The sequence below is a fragment of the Felis catus genome, chromosome E1, assembly GCF_018350175.1.
Source record: "Felis catus isolate Fca126 chromosome E1, F.catus_Fca126_mat1.0, whole genome shotgun sequence".
Lineage (NCBI taxonomy): Eukaryota > Metazoa > Chordata > Mammalia > Carnivora > Felidae > Felis > Felis catus.
Genome location: NC_058381.1, coordinates 12,211,543 through 12,236,004, shown reverse-complemented (window position 1 = coordinate 12,236,004; position 24,462 = coordinate 12,211,543). Strand labels below are relative to the sequence as shown.

At 54.1% G+C, this 24,462-nt stretch overlaps 1 protein-coding gene across 9 annotated transcripts in view; it reads left to right on the top strand.

The window, feature by feature from the left end:
* Positions 1 to 24,462, top strand: part of MPRIP (myosin phosphatase Rho interacting protein) — a 155,005-nt gene that overhangs the window by 66,541 nt on the left and 64,002 nt on the right. For all 9 annotated transcript variants that reach the window (XM_045044395.1, XM_045044394.1, XM_045044390.1 and 6 more), the window contains exons 4-5: positions 18,103 to 18,254; positions 23,456 to 23,540. In XM_045044395.1, coding sequence (XP_044900330.1) covers positions 18,103 to 18,254; positions 23,456 to 23,540 — 237 coding nt within the window. The remainder of the gene's footprint in view (positions 1 to 18,102; positions 18,255 to 23,455; positions 23,541 to 24,462) is intronic.

The window sequence follows — 24,462 nt, the reverse complement described above, 5'->3', positions numbered from 1 at the left end:
GTTGTTGCCAGTACATGCCTGAGTCTGACCACAGAACAGGCTTCCTCTGCCCTTTGTCCTGAGGCCTACGGGAAACCTGGAGTCTGGTGTCCCTGCAGGGGAAGGGAGGCGATGGAGGGCCATGGCTCCGCTCTGGTCTGTGTTCAGGTGGAGTCAATGCACAGACCCAGGCCCAGGTCATCCCTGAGGGTCTCTTGCCAGAGGCCTCTCGTGACCCCTCTCTTTTCCCCTTGTGTTCCCAAACCTGGACAGCTGGGGAAGCCCAGTGATTCCTGATATGTTGCAGTCTCAAGTTTCTGTCTCTAGCATGTTTGGGTTCTTTATATACATGTGCGAGTTTCTCCCCAAAGGGCCATTTGAAGTCCTTTGGGCTTCCAGTGCGTGTGGGTCTTGTTAAGCTGAGCCCTGCGACGGCCCCAGGGCTGTTGCTGCTGAGGCTGAGCCGCATGGGTGATGGGAAGGGGTGTGTACGCATACACCACTTGTGCACCCTGTGGTTCGGCGCGTCCCCGGTGTTGGCAGCAAGCTCCCTGCACGCGCTGTGCTCCAGCCAGACGCTTGCACCGAGCAGAAGCCAAAGAACTGGACCCAGAGCTCAGGGCAGGGGGCTGTGGAGGCCGAAGTCTGCTTCCTGAATTGCTGGTTATTCGGGGTACCTCCTCCTGAGGCAAGGGCTTTCTTGGGCTTTGCCCCCTGTCATCACACAGACATGCTGTAGCCCTGGTCACCCCCCCTCTCCCCCCGCCCTCCCCGTCACATCTCTTACAGGCGGTATGATTGCCTGGCATGGTCTCCATTTTCCCAAGGTTCTTACAGTGTCGCTGGAGGGGAAATGACCCTCTCCCTCCCACCTGTTCCCCTCAGGCTGCCCGGGGGCTGCATTTTCTTTACTGTTGTGGCTGGCAGGGTTTTTGAGGCTGCTACCCCGAGCACTGGGTGCTGGGCACCTTATGAGACCTCTCCATTGGCATCTGCTCTCCCTCTGTACCCTCTCAGCCTCCACCTCCCCCCTCTTCCAGCAGGCTCTTTACAGCTGTGTTTTGTCTCTGCTCTCCCTCTCCATCTTTGCTTTCATCAGGTCCTCTTTGGCCCAGCCAAAAGCTGTGAGTGACTTAATCCAGCTGGATGGCCGCCTGGGACAGCCAGCCAGCCCCAGAGCTGAGCGCACTGCGACAGCAGAGAGCGGGGTCTCCCCTTGAGGCAGTTGTTCCCAACTTTGGGTGGACATTAGAAGGGCTAAGGGGCTTTTTGAATAATCCTGACGCCCAAGCCCCACCCTGGAAAATTTAAATCGGAGTCTCTGGGCCTGGAACCTCTATTTAAAAATCTTGCCAGGTGATTCCATTATTCAGCAGAAGTGGAGAACCATTGCTTTGAGCTCCAAAACCTTGTGCTTTAAGACTGTTTCCCTTCTTCCTAGGCTCTCTGGTGAGGCTCTGGTCCCCTAGAGCCTCTTCTCCCTGCCTCCAGACTGCAGTACTGGGCGTGAGTGGGAGGCTGCGGCAGACGGGGCTCGGTGGAGGTTACGGCTTCCAGTGGCTGCATCGCTTTCAGTCTTGCCGTGGCAAACAGCAGCCTGTGTTCCCTAGATCTACCTGGCAGGCCTTCGGGGAGGAAAGCAGTGACACCGTGTGGAACAGAGGCACCCCTTTCTCCCAAGCTAAGGCAGATTTGAAGGGTGGCAGCGGCCGGCGAAGGCTGGGAGCTGGGACGTGGGAATCTCCATATAAGGCCACTGTTGCTGCAGCCAGCCTCCGCCTCCTTTCAGAGCGGCTCCCTCCCACCTGCCCTGCTGTGCTGGGAGACATCGACTCTGACAGGCCTGAGGGCAGCTTTGGCGGGGGTGGGGGTGGGGGGGTGCTTTTCACCTCCCACCGCTTTCCCTTTTGTGTGTTCTGTCTTTTCTCCAGTCTTCTCCTTTCCCTCCTTATCGAACACATCCTGGGAGAAAGGGCTCAGAACTCACACAGAAGGTCTAACATCTTCTAGATGGGTTCTAGGTTCATCTAGACCTGCCCTACTCACTGCTGAGCTCTTGGGTATACGGGGAACTCTGGCAGGCTCTTGTTCCCTGGGAGTTCACTGGGAGAGATTCTAGGCAGTGGTGTAAAAAGGAGGTGTGTACCTCTGGAAGTGAATGGAATGTGTGAGACTGAAGGCAAGCGAGACAGCATGTGAGCACCTTGCTCTAGTTGATAAGGTTCTTTGCCTCGGGTACTGGTTAAGAGTTCTGAAACACGATGCATGTGTCCCGGGATCCAGCAGTTAAGTAAAGGGACCGGCAGAAAGTGGGGCCACTGTTGGAGGGGTGGTTACAGGCAAACAAGGGGAGAGGCTAGAGGGATCCACATGGTGCTGGATTAGAGTCGAAGATATCAGTATATTTAGTTTAATAGGGATACAGAAGAAGAGACAGAGAGAGAGCTGGATGGATGTAGGTAGATGGACATAGATGGATTTATAGGCACCTGTATTTCCTTGCCATCAGCTGAGAAGACCGGGAGGCAGCAACACCCCAGGAGCAATGAGCACGCCTAGCCCCTGGGTCTTGGTGTCTCAGTCCATTCTAGCCGATTCTAGGACTAGGGTGGGAAATATCCAGGCTGAGATATTTGGTCCATTCTGAGGCCTTGTCATTGCAGACGGTAAGGAAGTGCTTTGAGAGTGGACGTGTGCACATACTGGCGCGATATGTCAGAGAGACACAGGAGCCAACTGAAAAAGCCCTCCTCAGTGACTGAAGCTAGAAAAAAAATACAGAATTTTAGAAACAGAATACATAATGTAGGATTGGATTATAGCCTGAAGTGTAAAATGAATATCCACAAGTTTATATAGGTAAATGAATGAATAAAGAAAGAAACACATAAGGGGGAAGAAACAAAATCTCCCTGCAGAAGAATTCCAAATAACTTGTGTGGCGATTCCCACCCCCTCCCTCCCAACCCCCCCCCCCCCCCCCCCCCGCCGAGGGAGGTGGAGCTAACTCCTCACTCCTTATTCGTGGGCTGCAGGTGGCGACTTCCCTCCTGAGACAGGGGAAATACTGACTTTAGAGTGCAGAGAATTGGCGAACACAGCCTCAGCCAGGTCTGCGAGGTCTGCATCAACGGTGATTAAGTCCTGTGCCCTTGATAGGACATGAAGAGAAGGGGGCTTTACCTCTGTGGATTCCCTCCCCCAAACCCCTAACCCCAATCTAACCATGAGAAAACGGTCAAATTTCAATTGAGAGAGACTCTACAAAATACCTGGCCAGTCAGTGTTATCATGAATAAGGCAAGTCTGAGAAACTGTCACAGCCAAGAGGAGCCTCAGGTGACATGACAAGTAAATGTAATATGGGATCTTTCTGCCTGGAACAGAAAAGGTATGTTAAGAAAAAACTAAGGAAATCCAAATAAAGTGGGGACTTTATTTAATAATCATAGATCACTATCGATTCATTAATTATAATAAATGTACCACACTAGTGTAAGGTATGAATAATAGGGTAAAATGGGTGAAGGGTATATGAGAACTCTATAGTAGCTTCATAACTTTCTGTAAATCTAAATCTATCCTGAAATAAAAGTTGATTTAAAAAAATTTTGGCAGAGGGGGCGCCTGGGTGGCTCAGTCATTTGAGTGTCCGACTTGGCTCAGGTCATGATCTCACAGTCCATGAGTTCAAGCCTCACGTCGGGCTCTGGGCTGACAGCTCAGAGCCTGGAGCCTGCTTTGGATTCTGTGTCTCCCTGTCTCTCTGCCCTTCCCCCGCTCATGCTCTGTGTCTCTCACTTACAAAAATGAATAAATGTTAAAAAAAAAAAATTTTTTAATTTAAAAAATTAAATAAAAAAAATTTTTTTAAGTACCATAGAAACTTAGAGAAAGAGGAAGTGTAGACTGGGAAACCAGGAAAGGCTGGCAAATGAGGTGCCAGTGGAGTCGCCCTTGAAGGAAGGGCGGACCCCACCCCTGGCCGGGAAGCCCAGGCAGGTATGCAGCCCTGGACGAGCTGGGCTGGGCTGGGCTGGGCTAGTAGGAGCCAAGTTGGAGACCGGGTGGGCTCGGGTCATGATCGCAGCATCACCGGGGCTTTCCCCCCATCTCCCAGTGGTTCTGGGCACCCACCACTGTGACCTTTGGTCAAGGAGCTTCCGTTTCCTGCCTTGACAGCAGGAGGCCCGGTATGGTGGCGAGGAATTATGCTGGGGAATGAACCACAGTGGAGGCCCGGAGTCCCTCTCAGGACTAGCTGTGCTTTAGTAACAAGGTTCTTTCACAATCTTGTCTGGTTAGACCAAGGCAACAGGACTGAAATGGGGGAACTGAGGACTGACTCCTCCATCAGCGGTTCCCTCAGCACTTGGAGGGAGGGCTGGCAGCCTTCCCGCTTCCCCACGGGTCCCCTCTGGTCCCAGGCATGGTGTGAGGTCGGACCTGTGCCCCAGTCCCCTGCTGTTGGGCTTGCCCTCTACCTGTTCCCTGCACCTCACCCCTTCCTCCTGCTTCCTGCCCTGCTCAGACCCCTCTCCCCTGCCCCAAGCTCCTCCATCCCTGCTCCTGCTTCATTTTCCACTCTGGCCCTTCCACAACCTGATACTTCACTGACTTTACCTGCTGACTCTAGCCTGGAAGGTCAGCCTCATGAGGTCAGAGATTCTGTCGCTTTTGTTCAGTGCTGTGTTCCCAATGCCTAGAGAGCATGCCTGGCACATAGTAGGTGCTCCGTAGATACCTAAGTGGATGAACGCTGTTGGTAGTAGCTGCTTTGCTTTGCTTTGCTAAGTGTTTTTTTTTTTTTTTTCTTCTGTGCATCCACAGTGGCGATGATGCCAGCCTCAGATTTATGGGGACAAAATGTTCATTTATTGAAAGAGCCTTAGTAAATGCCCTTCTTCATCTCTAGCTGAATTCCATCTCAGCACCTCCTGCCCCCTTCAGCCTAGCCCGTCCTGTGGGGACCTTGCTGGACAGGTCTGATCCTGGTACCACGAGAAGCCTTTAGGACATTTGACTCCTTTGTTCTTGGCGGCCTCATACCCTGCTTCCCACAGGCTGTGTTCATACCTTCATTTTGGCGCCAGCCTCCGTGTGGCAGGTGCCACGTCTTACTCATCACTGTCCCCAGGGCCTGGTGTCCAGTGCCTGTCTGTTGAATTAATAACTTTTGGCAACAGCGGCCCTGTTCTGTATCCTTAGCCCCTCCTCAGTCAGCCCTCATTCTCTAGGTTAAGTCGCCCTGGCCGCTTCAGTCTACTCGTGTAAGACTCAATTTGGGACCCTTCTCTCCACCGCTTGTCACTCCTGTGAACCAGGTTCTTTCCGTTTATTTCTGGCCTTTGTTGAGCCCTGACTTGTATGAGCCCTGTTCTCAAGCCACCTTCTCTCTGCTCCTTCCCCTGGAGGAAGATGGCCTCCTTGGACTGGGGCTGGGGCTGGGGCTGCCTGGAGCGGCATCGTGGAGCAGGCGGGGATGGATTGAGGGGGGAGCAGGGGCGGACAGAGCTGCCGCTGGGGCTGGGCGGCAGGTGCCAAATCCCGCCTGGCCCCCATCCACGAGGGAGGAGCTGGGCATTTCTTTTGGTGGCACCGGCACTAGCCTTTCTGTTCCCAGCTCACATGATTCTTCCCCCCCCCCCCCCCCTCCTTGCCTCCTGGAGGCCTCTCGGTGACCCTGGGCTTCATGGGCCTGGGGTCAGTTCTGCCCATCTGCCTGTGTCACCTGACCCCTCAGGGGCCCGCTTCACTGCCTGCTGGGTACCTGATGTCTCAGGCTTTCACTCTAATGGACATGATCCTCTCCCAGAAGGAAGCTCTTTCTGTTGAGAAGTGACATAGGACTGTTGACCACAGACACATTGCTTCCATCTCCTTTGCATCTGACAGGAGAGCTGAGTTAAGTCCTTTTCTTGATTGCTGCCCTCCTCAGCCTGCCTCGTCCCTCAGACTCTGCCCCACCAGTGCTCCTGCTCTGTCCTCTACCCCTGGACATCCTCTTCCCTTTCCTGCCTCACCCCTGCCCCAGACAGACTGTCCTGTTAGCCAGCCCTTAGCAGTCTCCCAGAGGCCTTTCCAGCTCTGACACTCTACACAGGCTCCTGTCTCCCTGCCTCTATGGCTCCACTTGACTTCTTGTCCTGCCTGCCTGCCTCCCATTACTTGTGGCTTTAGCCTAGGAAGGTATACTTTCTATGAAGCAGGGAGATAGAAAAAAGGTAGCTGGAAATATAGGCGAAGCACAAAAAAAAAAAAAAAAAAAAGAAAAGGAGAGAAAAATTAGTCCTTTAGTTTAGCACCTGCTCTAGCCCTGAGTCACTGAGGCCCAATCCTAAAAGTCATCCCCGTCTGCTCTTTTTTTCTTAGCCTCATAGGCCTCGAATCCTTTCTGCTCTACCTTCAGCATAACCCGAATGCAGCCCCCCACACCATCAGCATCGCAGTCTGGGCCACCGTTTCATCTGCCTGCCTCACTTGTCTGGGGTCAGAGTATTCTTATGAGCTACAGCCAGGCCTCCTCTGCTGGCACACGTCCTTGGCAGGTCACGTCTTCTGGGCCAGGCTGGCTGTGGCCACCCCGGACCCCCTTCATTCCAGTCCTCCAGCAGGCCTGCCCACCAGCTTCCTCAGGCCGGCCCCAGCTCGTCCCTGCCCCGCGGCCTCAGCACTACTTTCTCCTTCACTCTGCCTCTGTTGGCCTCCGTGGCGTCCACCCCCCAGGCGTTCCCTAGCCCTGTACTTGCTTTCTTTTCCTTTCCTTCAGTCATTTATTTCACTGCTCTGTTTTCTTTTTATTTACGTTTATCACCATGAGAATGAAGTGAGCTTTACTAAGGTGGCCCGTTGACTTGTTCTCACCTCTCCCCTGCACCAACCAAGCACAGTGTGTGCCTGGCATAAAGTAGGTGCTCAGTAAATACCTGCTGTCTATTCCTAAACATTTGTCTAGCCAGTTCTAAGGTGATTACATGGACTTTTAGGCAGGGCCTTGAAGACTTCCTTCACTATCAGTAGATGGGATTAAAAGTATAAAGTGGAGCTAGAGTCAGAGCCCCGAGAATTTAGGCGGGGGCCACAGGCCCACAGGTCCAGTTGTGAGTCAGATGGGTGATAACGTACTTCCTCCAGGAGTCTTCCACGTCAGCCTCCAAAAAGTGTAGGGACTATGGGACATACCAGGAGAAGAGGCCGAGACAAGGGACATTTGCGCAGGCAGGTAGGCAACAGAACTGGGGAGGAGGAGGGGGCTTAGGTGCCAGGTGGAAACCGAGAAAGGCAAAACTATAAAGGCAGGATTTAGTGGTTCCGTTGTGGGGGGAGGAGATTGATTTACTTCAAGGTCTGGAGCTAGGGAAGTAAGCTTGGGGCTCTGGGTGAACTTGGCCAGTGTGCTAAACCTTACTAATCGTGTTCAAGTCAAAAGGCTCATTCCTGTAACGGATGCTCATTCGTACATAGTTTGTACCTGAGGTCACCACACCTATCAGAAAGATAGTTCTTATGTTGTCCAGGTCCAGCTGTGCTCTGAAGTATCAATGCCCTAGAGGAGAGTATTGATCCCCGGCAGGATTCTGGGGTCCATCCTTTGGGGGCAGAGGTGAGGATTGGAATGGGGAGAGGGAGGAATAGGAAGCTGGAGGGTGGGAGGGTTGAGATTCATGCCCACTGCTGCCTCTGTTCCGTACCCACTGGGGAGACCTCACGCAAGGCTGCTGTAACTGGGCTACAGTTGGCCATACTCCGCCTGTAGACAAGGAGCGTGTTGGCTGAAATGACGCATTTCTTTCTACCCATTGCCCAGTTTCTGTTTCTACTGTTCATGTTGCGGTTATTCCCAGTGTGGGAATCCAGCTTGGCCTCGATGTGTGTGCACTTGCGTGTGTGTGTCTTCAGATATGCATAACACAAAATTTACCATCTTAGCTGTTTTCAGTGTGCAATTCAGTGGCATTAAGTACATTCATGCTGTTGTGCAACCATCAGGGTCCTCCATCCCCAGAACTTCTTTATCTTCCCAACTGAACCCCTAGGAGTTAAACACTAATATTTGTCCTTTTGTGTCTGGTATATTTCACTTCATGTAATGTTTTTAAGATTCGTGCATGTTATAGCATGTATCAAAATTTCATTCCTTCTTGTGGCTGGATAATATTCCTGTGGGGGGAGGGGGCACATTTTGTTTATCGTTCATCCATCAGTGGACACTTGGGTTGTTTCTCCCTTTTTGCTGTTGTGACTAATGCTGAAATGAACATGGGCATACAAATATCTGTTCAAATCCCTGCTTTCGGTTCTTTTGGGGATATATCTAGAAGTGGAATTGCTGGATGATAGGGTAATTCTGTGTTTAATTTTTTCAGGAACTGCCAAACTGTTGCCCACAGGGGCTGTACCATTTTATCTTTCCACTAGCAGTGCACAAAGATTTCAATTTCTCCTTATCCTTGCCAACACTTGTTGTTTTCAGGTTTTTTGTTTTTTTTCTTTTTCTCTTTTCTTTCCTTTCCTTTCCTTTTCTTTTCTTTTCTTTTCTTTTCTTTTCTTTTCTTTTCTTTTCTTTTCTTTTCTTTTCTTTTCTTTTCTTTTCTTTTCTTTTGTATTAAAGCCATCATGGTAGGTGTGAGGTGGTATCTCATTGTGGTTTTAATTTGCATTTCCTTAATAACTGGTGGTGAGCACCTTTTCATGTGTTTATTGGCCATTTTTCTATCTTTTTTGAAGAAATGTCTATCTAAATTTTTAGCTCAGATTTTTTTTTTTGCTATTGAGTTGTAGTTCTTTATATATTCTTCATGTTGATCCTTATCAGATGCGTGATTTGTAAATATTTTTTTCCATTCTGTGGGTTGTCCATTCTTGTGACAGTGTCCTTCAACATACAAAAGTTTTCAATTCTGATGAAGTCTCGTTTCTTCTATCTCTAATGCCTGTGCTTTTGGTGTTCTATCCAAATCCTTGTCAAATCCAGTGTTCGAAGCTGTTTGCCTCAGTCTTCTAAGAGTTGTATATTTTTGCTCTTACATTTAGGTCTTCGATTCAGCATGAGTTAATTGTCATATACGGTATAGTGGGCACTTGGTTCTTGTGGAGTCCTGCTCTCATCCTGGTTGGGTGAGTGAGGAGGATAAAAGGTCTTCCCTTGCCTGCCTTGCCCTTTCCCGTCTTCCCTTGCCCCCGGTCTTAGGAGCAAGGTGAGCCTTGGCTGGGCAGTGATGGCTTCCCAAGGAGAGCTGAGGGCCCTTGGCTGCTTGGTGGGAGCCTAGACGTCTTTGCTGCCCAGCCAGCGGCCCAAGCCAGCAGGCCAGTCTGGCACAGCAGGTGTGAGAAGGAACTTCCTGGCATTGGCAGCAAGTGAAAAAGGTCCTTGTTGTATTCTTTTCTCCCTTAAAAAAAGAAGTTTAGCCAACCCTAACAATGCTTCACAAAGGCAGTGAGTTTGGCTGGTTGACAGAGCCCTTAGTGGGTCATTTCCACAGCACCCCACCGACTCCCTGCATGTACTGTACTGGGCTGGGCAGCCCCTCTCTTCCTGCAGCTCCCAGGCTACAGCCCCGATGTGGCCACGGCACCGGACACAGCTCTCGTTGCTGCTTGGGATTAGCCAGTGTTCCCCCATTTGTGGGTCCCTTTCTGCTGAATCTGTGGAAGCCCTGAATGCCTCAGAAAGCCCATCCTGCCCCTGGTTGAGGCCAGAGCCAAATCTTGAAGGGAACCTCCCAGGGACAGGAGCATCATCATCTCTGGCAGGAGCTCAGAGCTGCTATGTGTTCCGCACAGACGCCTGTTGTCGGAGCCTGGTAGGCTGCAAGTTAGCTCTTTGGGGGTGGTTGGCTCTAGCTGCTGCAGTAGAGGTAATGTGTTGAGGTGGGTTAGGAATTGGAAAGCCGGGCTCTAGTCCTTGTGTCCGTCTGGGCCGTGGCCTCCACGTCTGAGACGAGACGCGTGACAGAGGGAGGGGCATCAGGCGCCTTCCAGGCCTAGGTTGGAGGTAGCAGGCTGTGAGTGTTCTTCCTGCAGGGGCCTGAGTGGAGCAGCGTGGGCCTCTGAGAGGGCTGCCACGTGGCGATTATTTCTGTACCTGTGCAATGTCTTGTTTTGTTTTACTTGTAAGTATATAGGTCATTGCCTTTTAGTGTGGTAACAAGATTGTACAGCCATCTAATTTTAGAACATCCCCCCCACCCCCGCAAAGAAACCCTGTACCCCTTATCTGTCATCCCCTAAACTTCCCCAGGCCTTGGCAACCTCGATCTACTTTCTGTCTCTGTCAATTTACGTGCTCTGGCCATTTCCTACAAATGGGATTAATGCAGTGTGGCCACACCCACCTCTTGCGTTTCATCTTTATCATCTGCTGGCCCCAGGGGTGGTGGCTGCACACCGTGGTCCTCTGGTGGTCGGGCCCTTTCTGGGCCCTGCTCCTCCTTCAGGCTCCTGCACTTCATGGCCCTCAGATGGTGGAGGACTTGTTACCTTTGCACATGGAGCATCTGGCTACCCACTTAGCAAAAATGAGATTGGGCAAGGTTGGGTGTTCCTATTTTATAAATAATACATATTCAAGGGCACCTAGATGGCTCAGTCGGTTGAACATCTTGCCTCTTGATTTAGGCTATCATGATCTCAGGGGCATGGGGTGGAGCTTGCTTAGGATTCTCTGTCTCTCTCTCTCAAATAAAATAACCAATAAAATAATATATATTTATAAGTAGAATGTTGTGGTACGTATGTTACGGAATATTTATAAATAAAGCATAGTATTTATACAGTGAATCTGCAACGTAAACTTAGAGGGGTCGGTTTTTTTTCCCATATATCATTCAAAAATCAGTGCTGAAGCTCATTTTGAATGGTGCCAATGTAGGCATATAGAGGAAAATCAAATTAATTTTATTGAGGACCTCACCATCTATTGTGGAGAAGAGATGGGCAGACCCGAAAGTGGACTCAGGGCTACATGCAGGGCTCTTTCCTTCAGAGGGGAGGTGAGGGATGTGAGGCAGGCATCTCTGGCAGAAGATGGCTATAAAGGAGGCCAGCCTATTTACCAGTGGGTCACCTAGGCCTGTAAGCTTGGGCAGGACGTGAGGACGGGGCTCCTGAGGGCCTCAAACATGGGGCAGAGAGCTTGGGCTCGAAGCTACGGGAGCAGTTAAAACAGAAAATGCCCTGGCCACATTTGTGCTCATGAAAGGTCATTCTTGGACCAGTACTGGAGACCATGGGGAGACCAGCAGAGTCGAGGCCACCCTAGGCCTGGGTCCTAACTGTGGAACAGTGCTGAGGAGCTGAGTGCCGTGCCTGGGAGAATAGAAACCACAGACCTTCCCGCTGGATGCCAGCTGCTTCTGCATGCCTCCCACAGAACACATCCCAGAGGCTCCCAGCTCCCTGGCTCGACTGGGATCAGTGAGCAGTGGGATGACTCCCGGGCGGGCAGTGAGAAAGAGATGGGTGTGACACTCACGTGTGGGCCTGCCTGCGCCTGGGAGCTGGCGGGGGAGGAGGGCTAGGCCACAGTGCAGGTGAAGTGTCTGGTGCTCCAAAGAAGAGCAGACACCCGGCCGCATTGGAGTGTGATGGGGAAACCAGACTCTGATCTTTCCCGGGGCCTTGACATAGCGCCTGGGAGACACAGACAATGAAAGTAAACTGCTGCCCTTGGATAAACCCCTTGGTTTGGCCCATCATTTTCAAGAGCCTGTTTTTGGCCATCTTAGGACCAGTCACTGGCCTCCAGTGTGGGCTTGGAGGCCTGGCGTTTCCTCCCTTCTCAGGGAGAGGGCGGCCCATGGCCCCTCCAGTCCAGCCAGGCCCGTTCTCTTCACCCTGCTGGCCTCTTCTCTGTCCCTGGGTAGGAGACAGATGTGTCCGGTGCTTTCCTCTCTTTTCCGTGGGGCAAGCAGTCAGAAAATGTATTGAATAAATGGTCTTTTCTCCACCATCCCCTTGCTTGGTGGGGAGTGTGTGTGTGTGTGTGTGTGTGTGTGTGTGCGCGCGCGTGCGCGCGCTGGGAAACAGCAAGGGAGGCAGCCTGGGTCATGTGCCAGCCCTGAGCCCTCACTTCCTGTGAACAACTCTGTGAGGTAAGGGATTTCTTTTATTGTGGTAGAATATACACAACACAAAAATGTACTGTTTTAACCACTTCAAAGTGTACAATTCAGTGGCATTTAGTACATTTATAATGTTGTGCAACCATCACCACTGTCTGGTTTCAGAACTTTTCTCATCACTCCAAACGGAAATCTCCTACCCATTAAGCAGTCACTCGTCATTCCCCACTCCCCCACTCATCCCCTAGCAACCATTAATCTGCTTTCTGTCTCTATAAGTTTGCCTGTTCTGGATAGTTCATCTAAGCTGAATTATACAGTATGTGTCCTTTTGTCTCTGGCTTCTTTCACTTAGCTAATGTTTTCAGGGCTCAGCTCATCTGTGTTGAAGCACGTGTCAGTATTTCATTCTTCTTGGGGCTGAACGCCATTCTGTTGTATGACTAGAATTGATGGACGTTTAGGCAGTTTCCACCTTTGGGCAATTGTGAATAGTGGTGCTGTGAACATTTGTGTACAGGTTTTGTTTGAACACCTCTTTTCAGTTCTTTGGAGTATAAACCTAGGAGCGGAATTGCTGGGTCATTTGGCAACTCCATGTTTAACTTTTTGAGGAACCTCCAGAATATTGTCCACAGTAGCTGCTTCATTTTACATTTGAAGTAAGGGATATCACTACTCCTGTTTTACACTTGTGGAAACTGAGGCTTAAAGTCGGCAGCTTGCCCAAGGTGACTTATGTGGTGAGCGGCAGATGTAAGGCTCTGTACCAGAGGTGGTGCGCTTCTTGGCTCGTTGGGTTCTAGAAACGTAAAGCCCAGAGGCTACATTAGGTCTCTGAGCCTTTGTGGGGAATAAGGGGCTAGAGGCTCAGTCATCTGGCTCCTCCTCTCCTGGAGTGCTGGGTGCACAGGTGACAGGCTCCCACACCACAGCCCCCAGCCTGGTTGGCCCGGCCTCCTCCTGTAGGCAGAGTTGCAGCAGTCAGGTTTCTTGTTGGAGTCCCTAAAGGGCAGAGGGGGTGCAGAAGGGGGCTCTCCCTCCAGAGGAGCCACGTGAGGCCACGGAAACAGACCTGGCACCCGAAGACTTGTGGCGAGACCGCGGGTGTGAAGGACGGTTGTGAGCCACCCCACAGACCACGAGGACCGCAGAATGCGTGGGAGGATGCTTGGGCGGGGGACTTTGCTGGCTTCTTGCCAGGCAAGGAACAGGAGGAAAGGAGTTCTGTGTGGAGGGCACCTGCTGGGGCCCTTGGCCGAGGTTGGTGGAAGGCGCTTGCTTCTCTGAGCTCTCAGAGAGGTGAGGGGGCAGCTTTTGCTCACTCCAATCCTGGGTGGATTCGTGGGTATGTCTTAAGACCCCTTTTCCGTGGGTCTTGCCAGTTTCCTTTGCGAACTTGGACTTTGAGGATATTCGTGTAAAGAGAGCTGCTCACTAGGGAGAACTGTGGCCTTGGAGAGAGTCAGGTGCTGAGAGTCAGGTGGCCCAGTCTACACCTGGATGGCATTTGGTGTCCCACCTCTTGAGGGAGGGACTCATGATTTGTTAGACTCAGGACTCTGAGCAGCTTGGCAGTAGCAGGAAGAGCCAAGGGACAGTCTCTGTGATCCTGACCAGCGCGTGTTCCTCTCAGGGAGCGGGGTTCCAGGGGCGCCTGAGATGGGGAGCGGTACTCAGCAGAGCTCCCCAAGGGCCACCTTCCTTGCAGAGGAAATTCAGATCTAACCTCCTTAATCCCAAAGAAAGGATGTGCTCTCTCCTTGTACCTGGCTCTAGCGGCCTGACCATGCCTCCAGTGTGGCCGCCAGGGAGGCCTCCGTATGGGAGCTTGTGGGAGCCGTTATGGTCACCTCTGGGGAGGGTGGAGGAGGTCATGCTCCTGCGAGGGCTCTCTCTGCTCCTGCCTGCTGACAGGTTCTGCAGTAAGCGCGGGCCACCCTTGCTCTGGGTGACCCCAGGCCCCTTTCCCGCTCTGAGCCCCAGCCTGGGCATCTGTGGGTCGAGCCTGTCAGAGCGCCTTCCTCCTGTGGCTGTCATCAGACTGAACCTGTAACTACTTATTCAGAGCCTGCCCAACCCCGGAAGACAATATTATTCTTGCCGCGGCGGCTCCTACTGAAAGGTAGAGTCTTGTCCTTCCTGGAGCATATTCCGCCCCTGCTTCTGGCAGCCTGGAGACGTGCTGGCTGACCGCTGTCACCACCGGGTAGCGCTGCTTTTCCTACTCCTCAAGTGGGTCGTGGGGAGTGTGAGAGAACATAATACAGAACGCAGCGCACGCGGTGAAAGTATTGCCCCGTAATTTGTCATCCCGCGTGCGTGTGCCCATGCCGCTGTTCATCCCAAAGTGAAATGCGCTCTTCTCTGTCAGTCATGAGCAGATTAGCTTGAAATACATGAACTGTCTCACGACCTGCAGTTGACTGGGTTAAGACTTTGTGAGCACTACTTTGCCCTGGGGGAAAGCCTTTGTCTCTGTTTCCCCATCTGAATGGGGGAGGGGGTGTAAATTGGAGTGGTCCCGGTCCATCCAAGTCTTGCCTGGCCGCTGGTTCTGTAAGCACAGCTGCCTGGAGGGAAGGACCCCCATGGAGAGCTCTAACTGGCCTCTCCTTGTACATCTGTGCTACTTTCCTCTCCTTTCCCTCTGGCTCGTAGAAACTTCCCAAACTTCTAGATCCAACAAGAAGTGGAGGAGGCCTGTTTTCCCTAAAGTGCCTGGGATGGGTGGGGGTGGAGGGTCTCCAGGTGGTAAGGCTGCTGTGGCAGCGTCTTCCAAAGCAAGCCCCTGGCAGGTGCCCGGCTGCAGTGGGGAGAGGTTCCCTTGGCCTTTTGTGGGCCAGGGGGCAAATGACGGAAGGGCTGGGTTCTCAGCAGGGTGTGCTCACATCCCTGGAGAGAGGCCCTGCTCTTAGCCGTCCCGCTTGGTCACTTTATGCTTCGTGGTCTTCGGCCTTGGGATTAGTTGACACTGATGCAGCCCTACCATCCAGGCTGACGTGTGTGGAGGCCAGAAGAGGACTGGAAGCCCCCAGGTGGCCGGAGAGCATCTGGTGACTTTGCCGGCTGAGGACCTACCCATAACTTGGCAACAGAGCAGAGTTGGGTGGCCTGCAGACAGCCACCTCTTTTTTGAAATTGAGCAAAACTAGGTGTCGCTCGGCCTCGTCAGAGGCCTGGATTCCTAACCTCTGGAGGTACAGACTGAGGGCAGGGAACCTGTCAGATGGAGCTGAGCTCTGCCGACAGTGTTGGGGTGAAGGGTTCCCTCTGGCTGGATGTGGATTTTAGGCTGGATATCTGCCCTCGCTTTCTAAGCACGAGGCCTGGTCTGGCCGGGAGTTGGATTGTCAAGGGTCTTCTCTCTCCTCAGCTCTGAGAATGCAGAAGGGTGTGGCCACACCTGTGCCTGGGGGCTCTCTGGAGACCCTTGGTTGACCCGGTCCACGGTTTGAGGGCAGACTAGTGAAGGAGCACATGGGGGTGGCGGTATTGGCAGCCTGGGGGGGCGGGGGGCTGCGGGAGTATCCGTAAGAGGACTGCTGGCCCCGGGCCCAGCAAGCGGTGATCGCCCGGGAGAGTGAGCATCTTCACAGCCGGTGGCCCCGGTGCTGGTGAGGCTTCTCCCCGGTGGCACTGTGCAGACTCAGGAGGAGCTGTGGACTCTGCTCCCTTTTTCCACATGTCCAATAGGATTAGACAGTGCCTGCCTCATAAGTAATATTTAAGGAGGCGTGGAAGAGGTCGTACTTACGATAAGACCCTGACACACAGATAGTAAATAAACAAACATTCGTTTCCTTTGGCCATAGCTTGTTATGTCTTTGCTTTTTATTGACGCTTCTGAAAGCTCGCCTGGAAGGAGGTAGAGACCTCATTTTGCACACACACAAAACTGAGGCACAAAGAGGTCGTAGGAAGTCTTAGGGTACGACTGGTGACAAGGTCCCACGACCGCGTTCAGCTGCAGGGCTGGCTGGGAAATCTTGCTGGTGGCCGGTGGCCACGTGTCCAGCAAACACAACTACTGTGCAAGAGGGGACGGTGAGCAGTTTCGTGACCCTGAACCCTGGCACAGTAGTCTCTAAAGATAAGCCCACTAGGTGGCATAGTGAGAGGAAAGTATTAGAATTTCTGTTGGTGTGTTTTAACTTCCCTGTGTGTGTTACGTATGTGTCATAGTTTATAAGCTGTTGGCACAATAGCACAGATAGATAACTTACGTCATGCTTCCATGTGCCACAGGTGGGCGTACATTGGCACCTTGTGACGCCCACGAGTCCAAGTTGGGGTGGACATCAAGGACAAAGGAGGAAACGTGACCTTGGGAAAGCCCCTCTGCTGTCCCCTCTCCCCTCTGTGGCCCTGCTCAGGGCCCTAATCCTCACAGCAGTCCACAGCATCAGTGTTCTTGTTTCAGGCACAAGGACCCACCTCAGAGGATCCGTGAGCCTTGTCGGTGGCAAGGGGGAACATGTGATTCAGCGTGCGGGACGCTGAGCTAAAAGAGCAGAAGTCACCACCCTTAGTTTGCCCAAAGGGGGTTCAGATGGGGCAGTGGCATGATGCCAGAGCAGACCTGGGATTAGAAATTCTGAAGAGTGGAGGTGCTGGAACTGGACTGAGGAGGTTGGGAAGCCTAGGAAGACCATGTGGCCCCACCCTGGGTTGGAAGGTGTGTTCTTGTGGCCGTGGGAGCACTACTCATTGGGGGTGGGGGCAGGCACTAGATGCCTGTGGGCCTCCCCAGCCAGAAGACAGATGGGGGGGGGGGGGGTGTCCCAGGCTACCAGTCTTGCTCCCTGCTCCTGAAGAACCTCCTTGCTTGGTTGCAGGATAAGCCACTAAGCTCCCTTTTCCAGCTCAAAGACTCTCCAGAAGGGCCCAGGAGAGATGCTACAAGTCTGCTTCACTGAAGGACCACACTGGGCTTAGTATGGGTGTGCCCCCTCTCAGAAGTGGGACTCTGCCCCCTCTCTATCCACACCTGAAGTCAGAGGCCAGCTCACAGCTGGCTCTCCTGCCCTGCCGCCCTCATTCTGAGCTGAGCCTAAGGAAGGACGGGCTGAGCCTAGAGGCTCCATGAGGAAAGGCTTCTTGGAGCTGGAAAGCATACTCCTTCCCCCTCCTGTGGACCAGAAAGCTGGCAGCCATATTGGGTGAGGTCGGGAGCTCTTGCCCCTGGCATGGTGACAGGCACGGCACCTTGTTTCCCTCCCCAAAGCATCTTCCTGTTTGGGGGAAAGGTGAAAGGCCACAGGACGCAGGGGTAACAGATCCTCTTTAGGAAGGTCTTCTCTGCTGACCCTCACCCCAGTAGGAATCTAAAGCCTTCTTTGCTTGCGTTCTGTCCCGAATCTCAGGGTCTAACAGTGTCAGAAAAGGAAAAAAAAAATTTATTTGTTCCGGTGCTGGCCAGGCAGCCTTGTAGCAAATCCTCGTGGGTGCTTCCTGGGAGGTGACGGTGGGTCATCTGCCCCGAGTGGGCTTGGCCTACCTTTAAAGCATTTATGATGTGTGTGGCTCCAGCCTGCCAGCCCCACAGCCTGCCTTCCAGGATGTGGCTTCTCTCTGGCCCCCTCCTTGCCTCTAAAAATAACCTTGCTATTTTAGAACCACCTCCTCTGGAGCCTTTTCTCACTGCTCTCTTGGATCAGGAACCCCTGTGAGACCTGGCTCTTGGCTGCCTCTGTCCCCTCAGCTGTCCTCTCAGAGCTGTCCCCTTCCTGTTTCTCCCCCTTCCCCCAGTACCAGCTGGGATATTGTTCTCCAGCTAGGAAGGAATGTCCAGCTGGCTGTCCTCCGAGAAGAACAGACCTGTCACCTCTCCTCCCCGGGGATGGGTAGGGAGGAAGCGGGGCCAGGAGGGTGGCGGCGAGGCAGAGCACCACCCCGTGCGTCTGTTGTATTTGGGGACTCACACAGCCGTGAGAGGTTCAGGTGCCTGTCAAAGTGACAAGGGTTGAGAGGGCCGGGGGCTACAAGGACAGTCCATGCTGCCGTACTCTGACCCATGAGTGCTGGCTCCTGAGTGACTCCCCGCCCCATCTTCTTACAGCCCACAACCCTGCCTCAGGGCACCATCAACATGAACCAGTGCACAGATGTGGTGGATGGGGAGGCCCGGACAGGCCAGAAGTTCTCCCTGTGCATCCTGACCCCTGAGAAGGAGCATTTCATCCGGGCAGAGACCAAGGAGATCATCAGCGGGTGAGTCTGCCCCACACGTTTCGGGAGGAGGCGCTCCTTGCCCACCAGCGGGTTCTCGGACCTGTTCCCTTTGGCACAAATTGGGCAATATCGCCGTCCCTTTCTTCATCAAATGTGTCCCCGCTTCTGAGTCCCCTCTCTCTCTTCACAGCGCTACTGTGTGCCTGGTCACCACGCCAGAAACTGGCCTCCCCCTCCACCCGCCTTTGCGTCATCTGCATGTCCACATACCCACCAAGGTTGTCTCCTCATGTCCCGTGTGTTCGGGCGCCTCCCTCTGCTGGCACTGCCCGGTTCCGGGGCTACCTCGTCTTCTTTAGGTCTCTCGCTGGTCTCCCCACCTCCATTCCCACGCCTCCCCAACCTGGTGTCACTCAACCGTGAGGGGCTCAGTCCCAGAGCTCGTCTGACCTTGCCGAAAACGCCATCACTTGGGGAACAAGTCCAAGTTCCTTGGCTGGCCCTGGAGGGGGGGACCCTTCACAGCCCTCCAGCCTCACCTCCACCACCCTCGTGTCCCAGCACGGAGCTGCTTGTCACCACATATGCCCCTGCTGCCCACTGGCTCTGTGCCTTCAGTGGGGAATGATCCCTCCATCCCTCAGACTGGTAGAGTCAGCCGGAGCGTGCACTCTTCCAGGAAGCCTTCCCCCTTGAGGCACCTGGCGCCATCGGCTGGCCCTTAGAAAAGATGCAGATTGTCTGCATGCACACGTGGCTTCCTTAGACAGCAGCAGCAGGTCCTTGAGGGAGGAGGCTGCGTCTCGCTCGCGGTCACCCCAGTGCTGCTGCGTACACTGGCTTCTTTGTCCAGGTGGAAGGAAAGAAAGTCTCTGAGTGACACCACTGCCCTGACCGTGCCATGCGCAGAGGCTCAGGGGGAGTCCTGGAAGCAGGAGGGGGGCCCAGGTTTGAGGCCGACGGTCCGGGGGGGGGGTGGGGGCAGAGCTCCGTGCTCCTAAGCCCACGCGGCAAGTCCCTGCTCCCAGGGCGCCGCTTGCCAGCTCTGTGTGACCTCACCACCCAGCATGTGCATAGTGAGCAGGCTCCACCAGCCCGGCCAGGAGCTTGGGCACTGGATCTTGGAAAATCCCGTTGGTCCTTTAAGACCTAAGAAAGCTTTGAGAGAAAGTAAACCTGGGGGGTGAGGGGTACTGGGCTGATTATTGCAGCACAGAATAGAGGGAAATTGAGCATGAAGCCTTTTGGTTTCAATAAGTAAAAAGACTGAGCACTGGCCTGGGCTTCACTATCCTTCAGGATCTCAGGCTAAGGCTGCTGTATGAGGAAGCGAGGATACTGGTCAGAAGGTCCCCAGTTCTTGCCGAGTTCAAAAGTTCAAGTCCAGGGGCGCCTGGGTGGCTCAGTCGGTTAAGCATCCGACTTCAGGTCATGATCTCACAGTCTGTGAGTTCGAGCCCCGCGTCAGGCTCTGTGCTGACAGCTCAGAGCCTGGAGTCTGCTCTGGATTCTGCGTCTCCCTCTCTCTCTGCCCCTCCCCTGCTCATGCTCTGTCTCTCTCTGTCTCAAAAATAAATAAAAACATTAAAAAAAAAAAATTCAAGTCCACACTGTGATAAGGAGGAGCAGAGGGCCAGAGCTGCACTGCAGGGTGACCAGGTGACCCTATGCTGGGGGGTGCCAGTTCACCCTGAGCCCTTTTCCCTTGGAGAGAGGCAGGTTTGCATTTCTGACTCCTGGGGGCAAACAGGAGGACCACTTTGCCTTTGCCTCTCCCTGGCCTTAATTCTAGAACCATATGGTTTAAGAGTATAGAGAGCATGGAGCGCCTGGCTGGCTCAGTCAGAGGAGCGTGCGACTCATGATCTCGGGGTCATGGGTTCGAGCTTAACTTAAAAAAACTTAAAAAAAAAAAAAAGTATAGGGGTCTTTTACAAAGAGATCCCTCATCCTACAGTTGGGAGACTAAAGTTTTAGAAATGAGAGGACCCTGACCAAGGGCCACTCTCCAGGCCTGAGTGACAGCACAGAACCACTTGCACTTCCTGGCTCACACTTGCTGCTGCGGCCTGTCTGACAGAAACACTCAGGCCGGGGCTCCACTTCCCAGCTGGATTCCTTGGGGGAGGTCTAGCCTTGGGAGCTAGGTCCTGTGGAGGCTTCTGGTTAGCAGGTGGGATGGGAAAGGGGTGTCCAGGGTCCCCAGGACAGGCTGGATCATGTGTGACTGGGGGACCAGGTCAGGGATATAGTGATGTGCCACATGGCATTAGGAAACTGGCATCTGATCGCGCCTCTGGCAGGTGGCCTGAATCCTACCATTAGGCACTTGCCACAGGCCAGGGGACCTCCTAAGGTCACCACCTGTATGGGGACTGGGGACTGCCATTCCCATGCAGTGTGGGCAGACAAGGTCATTGAACCACGATACCAGATGCGCATTCTCTCAGGGTCCCACACGTAGGCTGGGCTGAGGTTTGTGCTGTGGCCCGGTGGCATACCTGGAGCCAAAGCCACCCAGCGCTTTCCTCTCTCCTCATCCTGGGTCCGGGCCTCGCTTACCCCTGCCCGGCAGGCAGGGCTCACCGTGGCAGCCTGTCCCTGGGCCCCTGAGCAACAGCTTCCCCATCTTCACCGCCTGCTGGGACACTTGGCCTCCTTCAGGGAGACAGGTGGGGGGCGGTGTCCCCTGGGTACAGACTTCTGCCTCCACCTCCTCTCCCTCGTCTGCCTCTTGCCTTTGTGGATGGACTCCTCCCTTGGCATCCTCACCACCTGGCACAGCTCCTTTGCCCAGGTATTCTCATCTGGTCCCTGAGACCCTGAGATGGGTCTAAGCACGCAGCTCCCTAATGAGCGGCAGACACTTCCTCTGGACTGACTTCGAGCAGGAGCAGTTGGGGACAGTCCATCCAGCCTTCTCCCCGGGGTCTTCTCTGAACAGAGGCCCCTGAACAGCCCGTGGCATCTGTCCCAGAGCCGGATGGAGAGAGTTGGCAGTTCTTTTTCCCGGCTCTCTTGTGCCAGGAGGAGCCTTCAGGATGTTTGGGGCAGCTTAATGCAGCTCTTTTAGAGGAGTTGGGAGGGGAGCAGGAGTTGGCGGCGGGTTGGGGGGCGGGGGGCTCTTCCGTGCTCTCCAGCTGGGCTGAGTCCAAGCTTTCCCCCTTCTCTGAGCCCCTGCCTTTCAGCTTTGTCCCCTTCAGTCTTAGTCACCCTGGCTCTGCTGTCAGAGTCGGGGAACACTCTACCATGTCCCTGGCACTCACATCCATGACTGATCCCGTGTCCGTACTCACCCCTTGCCTCTCTTCTCTTCCCGGGTATATTTTACATAGTAACACATCCGAATGACGTTACACGCTTCCTACTGGGCTTCCATGAGAAATTCGAGTTCAGGGGACACATTCCGAGCCCAGCCCGCCCCTGCCTGTGCTCAGCCTCTGAGTCTCCAACACAGCTCCCTGAGCTCCGTTCAGTCAGCAGTGCAACCACAGCACACATCTCTTTCCTCAGGGCCCTGTCCTGCATGGCTCGTGGGCAGGGACTCAGGGCACCCCACAGGTTCTGCACCCACCTGCCATACTCCCCGTGCTCCTGGGGCCCTGGAGGACGAGGTGACTTTGTCAGGCAGTCTCTTCTCCTCTCCTAAGTGAAGCTATGAGAGGGGTCTTCGACAGCTTGTTAGAGTGCCCAAAAGAATTTTCAGCCCCTGTGGCAGGCTGGAAAGTGGGTCTTTTAACCCCAGGAGCATGTGAGTTCCTCAGATGACATATGAGTGAGGCCCTCAGGGAGTCTGCTCATCTGCTGCCCTTGCATATACAGTCATGGCCAATGTTCTTGCTTTGGGACCAGCCCGCAGAGGAGTGACCCACAGGACCTGTGCCTTAGGTCTCTGCGGGACAGGCAGTTGTTCGTTCTCTCAGCAAATTGAGAATTACCTGTTCGGAGCTGAGCTCGGCTCTGCCCAGGTGCTATGACTCCCCACACCCAAGCCCACTTTCCCTGCTGCCTGCTGTCAACAACCAGCACACCTCCTAAGGCTGTCCTGCAAGGTCACGGACTATGACTGGCCTCCCCTCCTCCGTCCCCGATTAAAGAAGCACCAGCGAGTGCGAAAGGCGCAAACCCTTCTTCCTGACCCAGGCTCGGGTCCTGGGGTTGCTGCAGCCTCCGGCTAGGGTGCTGGCGGTGTGGGCTCTGCCTCACATCGCAGCTCAGCCGCTGCCACTGGCCCAACACAGACCCTCGTGTTCTAGGAAGAAGGGAGACCAGAGTCTCCTGCCGTTCCTTGCCCTCTAGAGAGAGCGCCCTTCATCACCAGGTCCCTCCTGCCCTCCACTCCTCCTGTCTCCTCTCACCCAACCCTCCCAGATGTTAATGAAGCTCAGGTGAGGCAAGCATCGGATGTGTCACGGCCTAATCCACCCCAGAGGTGGGGAGACTGAAGCCCGGAGGGGCTGGGAGCTACCCAAGGTCATGGTTAGAGAGTCGCACAGCCAGATCTGTATCAGCCGCTGCTCTTCCACACTCCCCTGCTGCCTTCTCTGCTCCTGGTCCAGAATGGACCTGCCAACATGTGGGTCTTGGGGTGGGTCCCTGGGCAGTTCTGCCAGACCTTCCCCAAAGCCAAGGTGCCCAGAGCCCTCATTGTGCAGGTGGTGGGGCCCAGAGGTGAGTGAGTGGGTCTGGGAGGTCAGCAGCTCAGCCCCCGGAAGTGATCTGCTGCAGAGAACTTTGGTAGCACAACTCTTGGTTCCAGCCTCTGTGGCCCTAAAGGACACCCAACAGCAGCCCATCCGTATGCTAAACAAATCTTCTCTGGGAGGACCATTTTAAAACCAAGTCAAAGCCCCGAAGATGGGATCAGTGAGGTGCTTGCTCTGCACTCTGAGGCCTGTGGTTCAGGCCTGCTGCCCCACCAGGGTGAAGCATTCCTTGTGCCTGGGCTGACCACATGGCCCTCCCCATCTGCACTCTGGTCATTGTGGGGTCAGCATCTGGGCCTGGTCCCAACACAGCCTGTGCTTGTCCTGGGCTGCACTTCTGGCAGTTCCTGCCCCAGTGGTAGCAGGCTCACATCTGGGTCGTGCTCTGCCCTGCTCGGCTGCCCAGAGGCCTGACCACTGGGTGGATGCCCCCAAGCAGGAAGCGTTGCGCCTGGTGTCTAGACCACCCGACGAGGTTCCTAGTCCCCAAGAGCAGGGATCTGATCCAGTGCTTCCCCCCTCTTCTCTCTCCAGATGGCTAGAGATGCTCATGGTCTATCCCAGGACCAATAAGCAGAACCAAAAGAAGAAGCGGAAGGTGGAGCCTCCCACACCACAGGTAGGCAAAGTGGTATCGTTTCAGTAGAGCTGGGATGAAGTGAGAGCTCCCCGGAAGGACCCGGCCTAAAACTAGGGCTGAGGAAAAGGATCCAGATGGGGCTGAGACGGTCACCAGCCCTGCGTGTCCTCTCCTTCCCTCCAGTGGTCTGTGGGCCGCAATCGGTACGCTCCTCTCCAAGCCACAGGGCAGGACCCTCCATGGGCCAGGGTGGCCTTCGTGTACACTCTGGGGCTGCCCCAGGCGGTTTCCAGTGAGTGGGCCAGTGCTGAGCAGCAGTATTACAGCACGTGTCCCTTCCCTGGCTGTCCTGCCAGCTGCTAGGGAGCACACAGCATGCTTGGAAGGCTACTTGCTGCACACGCATGTCCTCGCGCACCACGGTTGAGGAAGGGACTCAGTTCAGCTCGACTTGACACACGGAGATGATCCTACAGACAGCAGGCTGGGAAGGAAGGCCAGACAGGGAGTGTCCTGGCCGAGTGAGGGGCTCTCAGGGCTCTGTTCCTGCTCTGAACTTTGACCATAAATGGAAAAAACTTGGTACGACCTTGACTTTTGGGCCCCTGTCCTACCTCCCATGTGACCAGAGCAGGAGGTAGCCTGCATAGTCCCACCAGGTCTAGTACTTTCCCAAAGGCCACTCTCTTCCACCTCTGCAGGGGCACAGGGCACCCAGAAGGGCTGTGCACCTCCCTGCCATGCTCCTCACACTCCCAGGGCCCTGACGGAGCGAATTAACCTTCCTGAGCCTCAGTGAACTGATTCACAGAATGGGCCCTTTGAGATCTGGTTATAGGATCTTTGTGGGCATGAAGGGAAGCGCTGAGCCCCTGATGGGCGCTCAGCGAATGCTCCTCCTCTCTGCTCCAGACTTCACAGTCACCGAGTGCCTTGCCCTGCCTGATCCAGCCTCACAGCA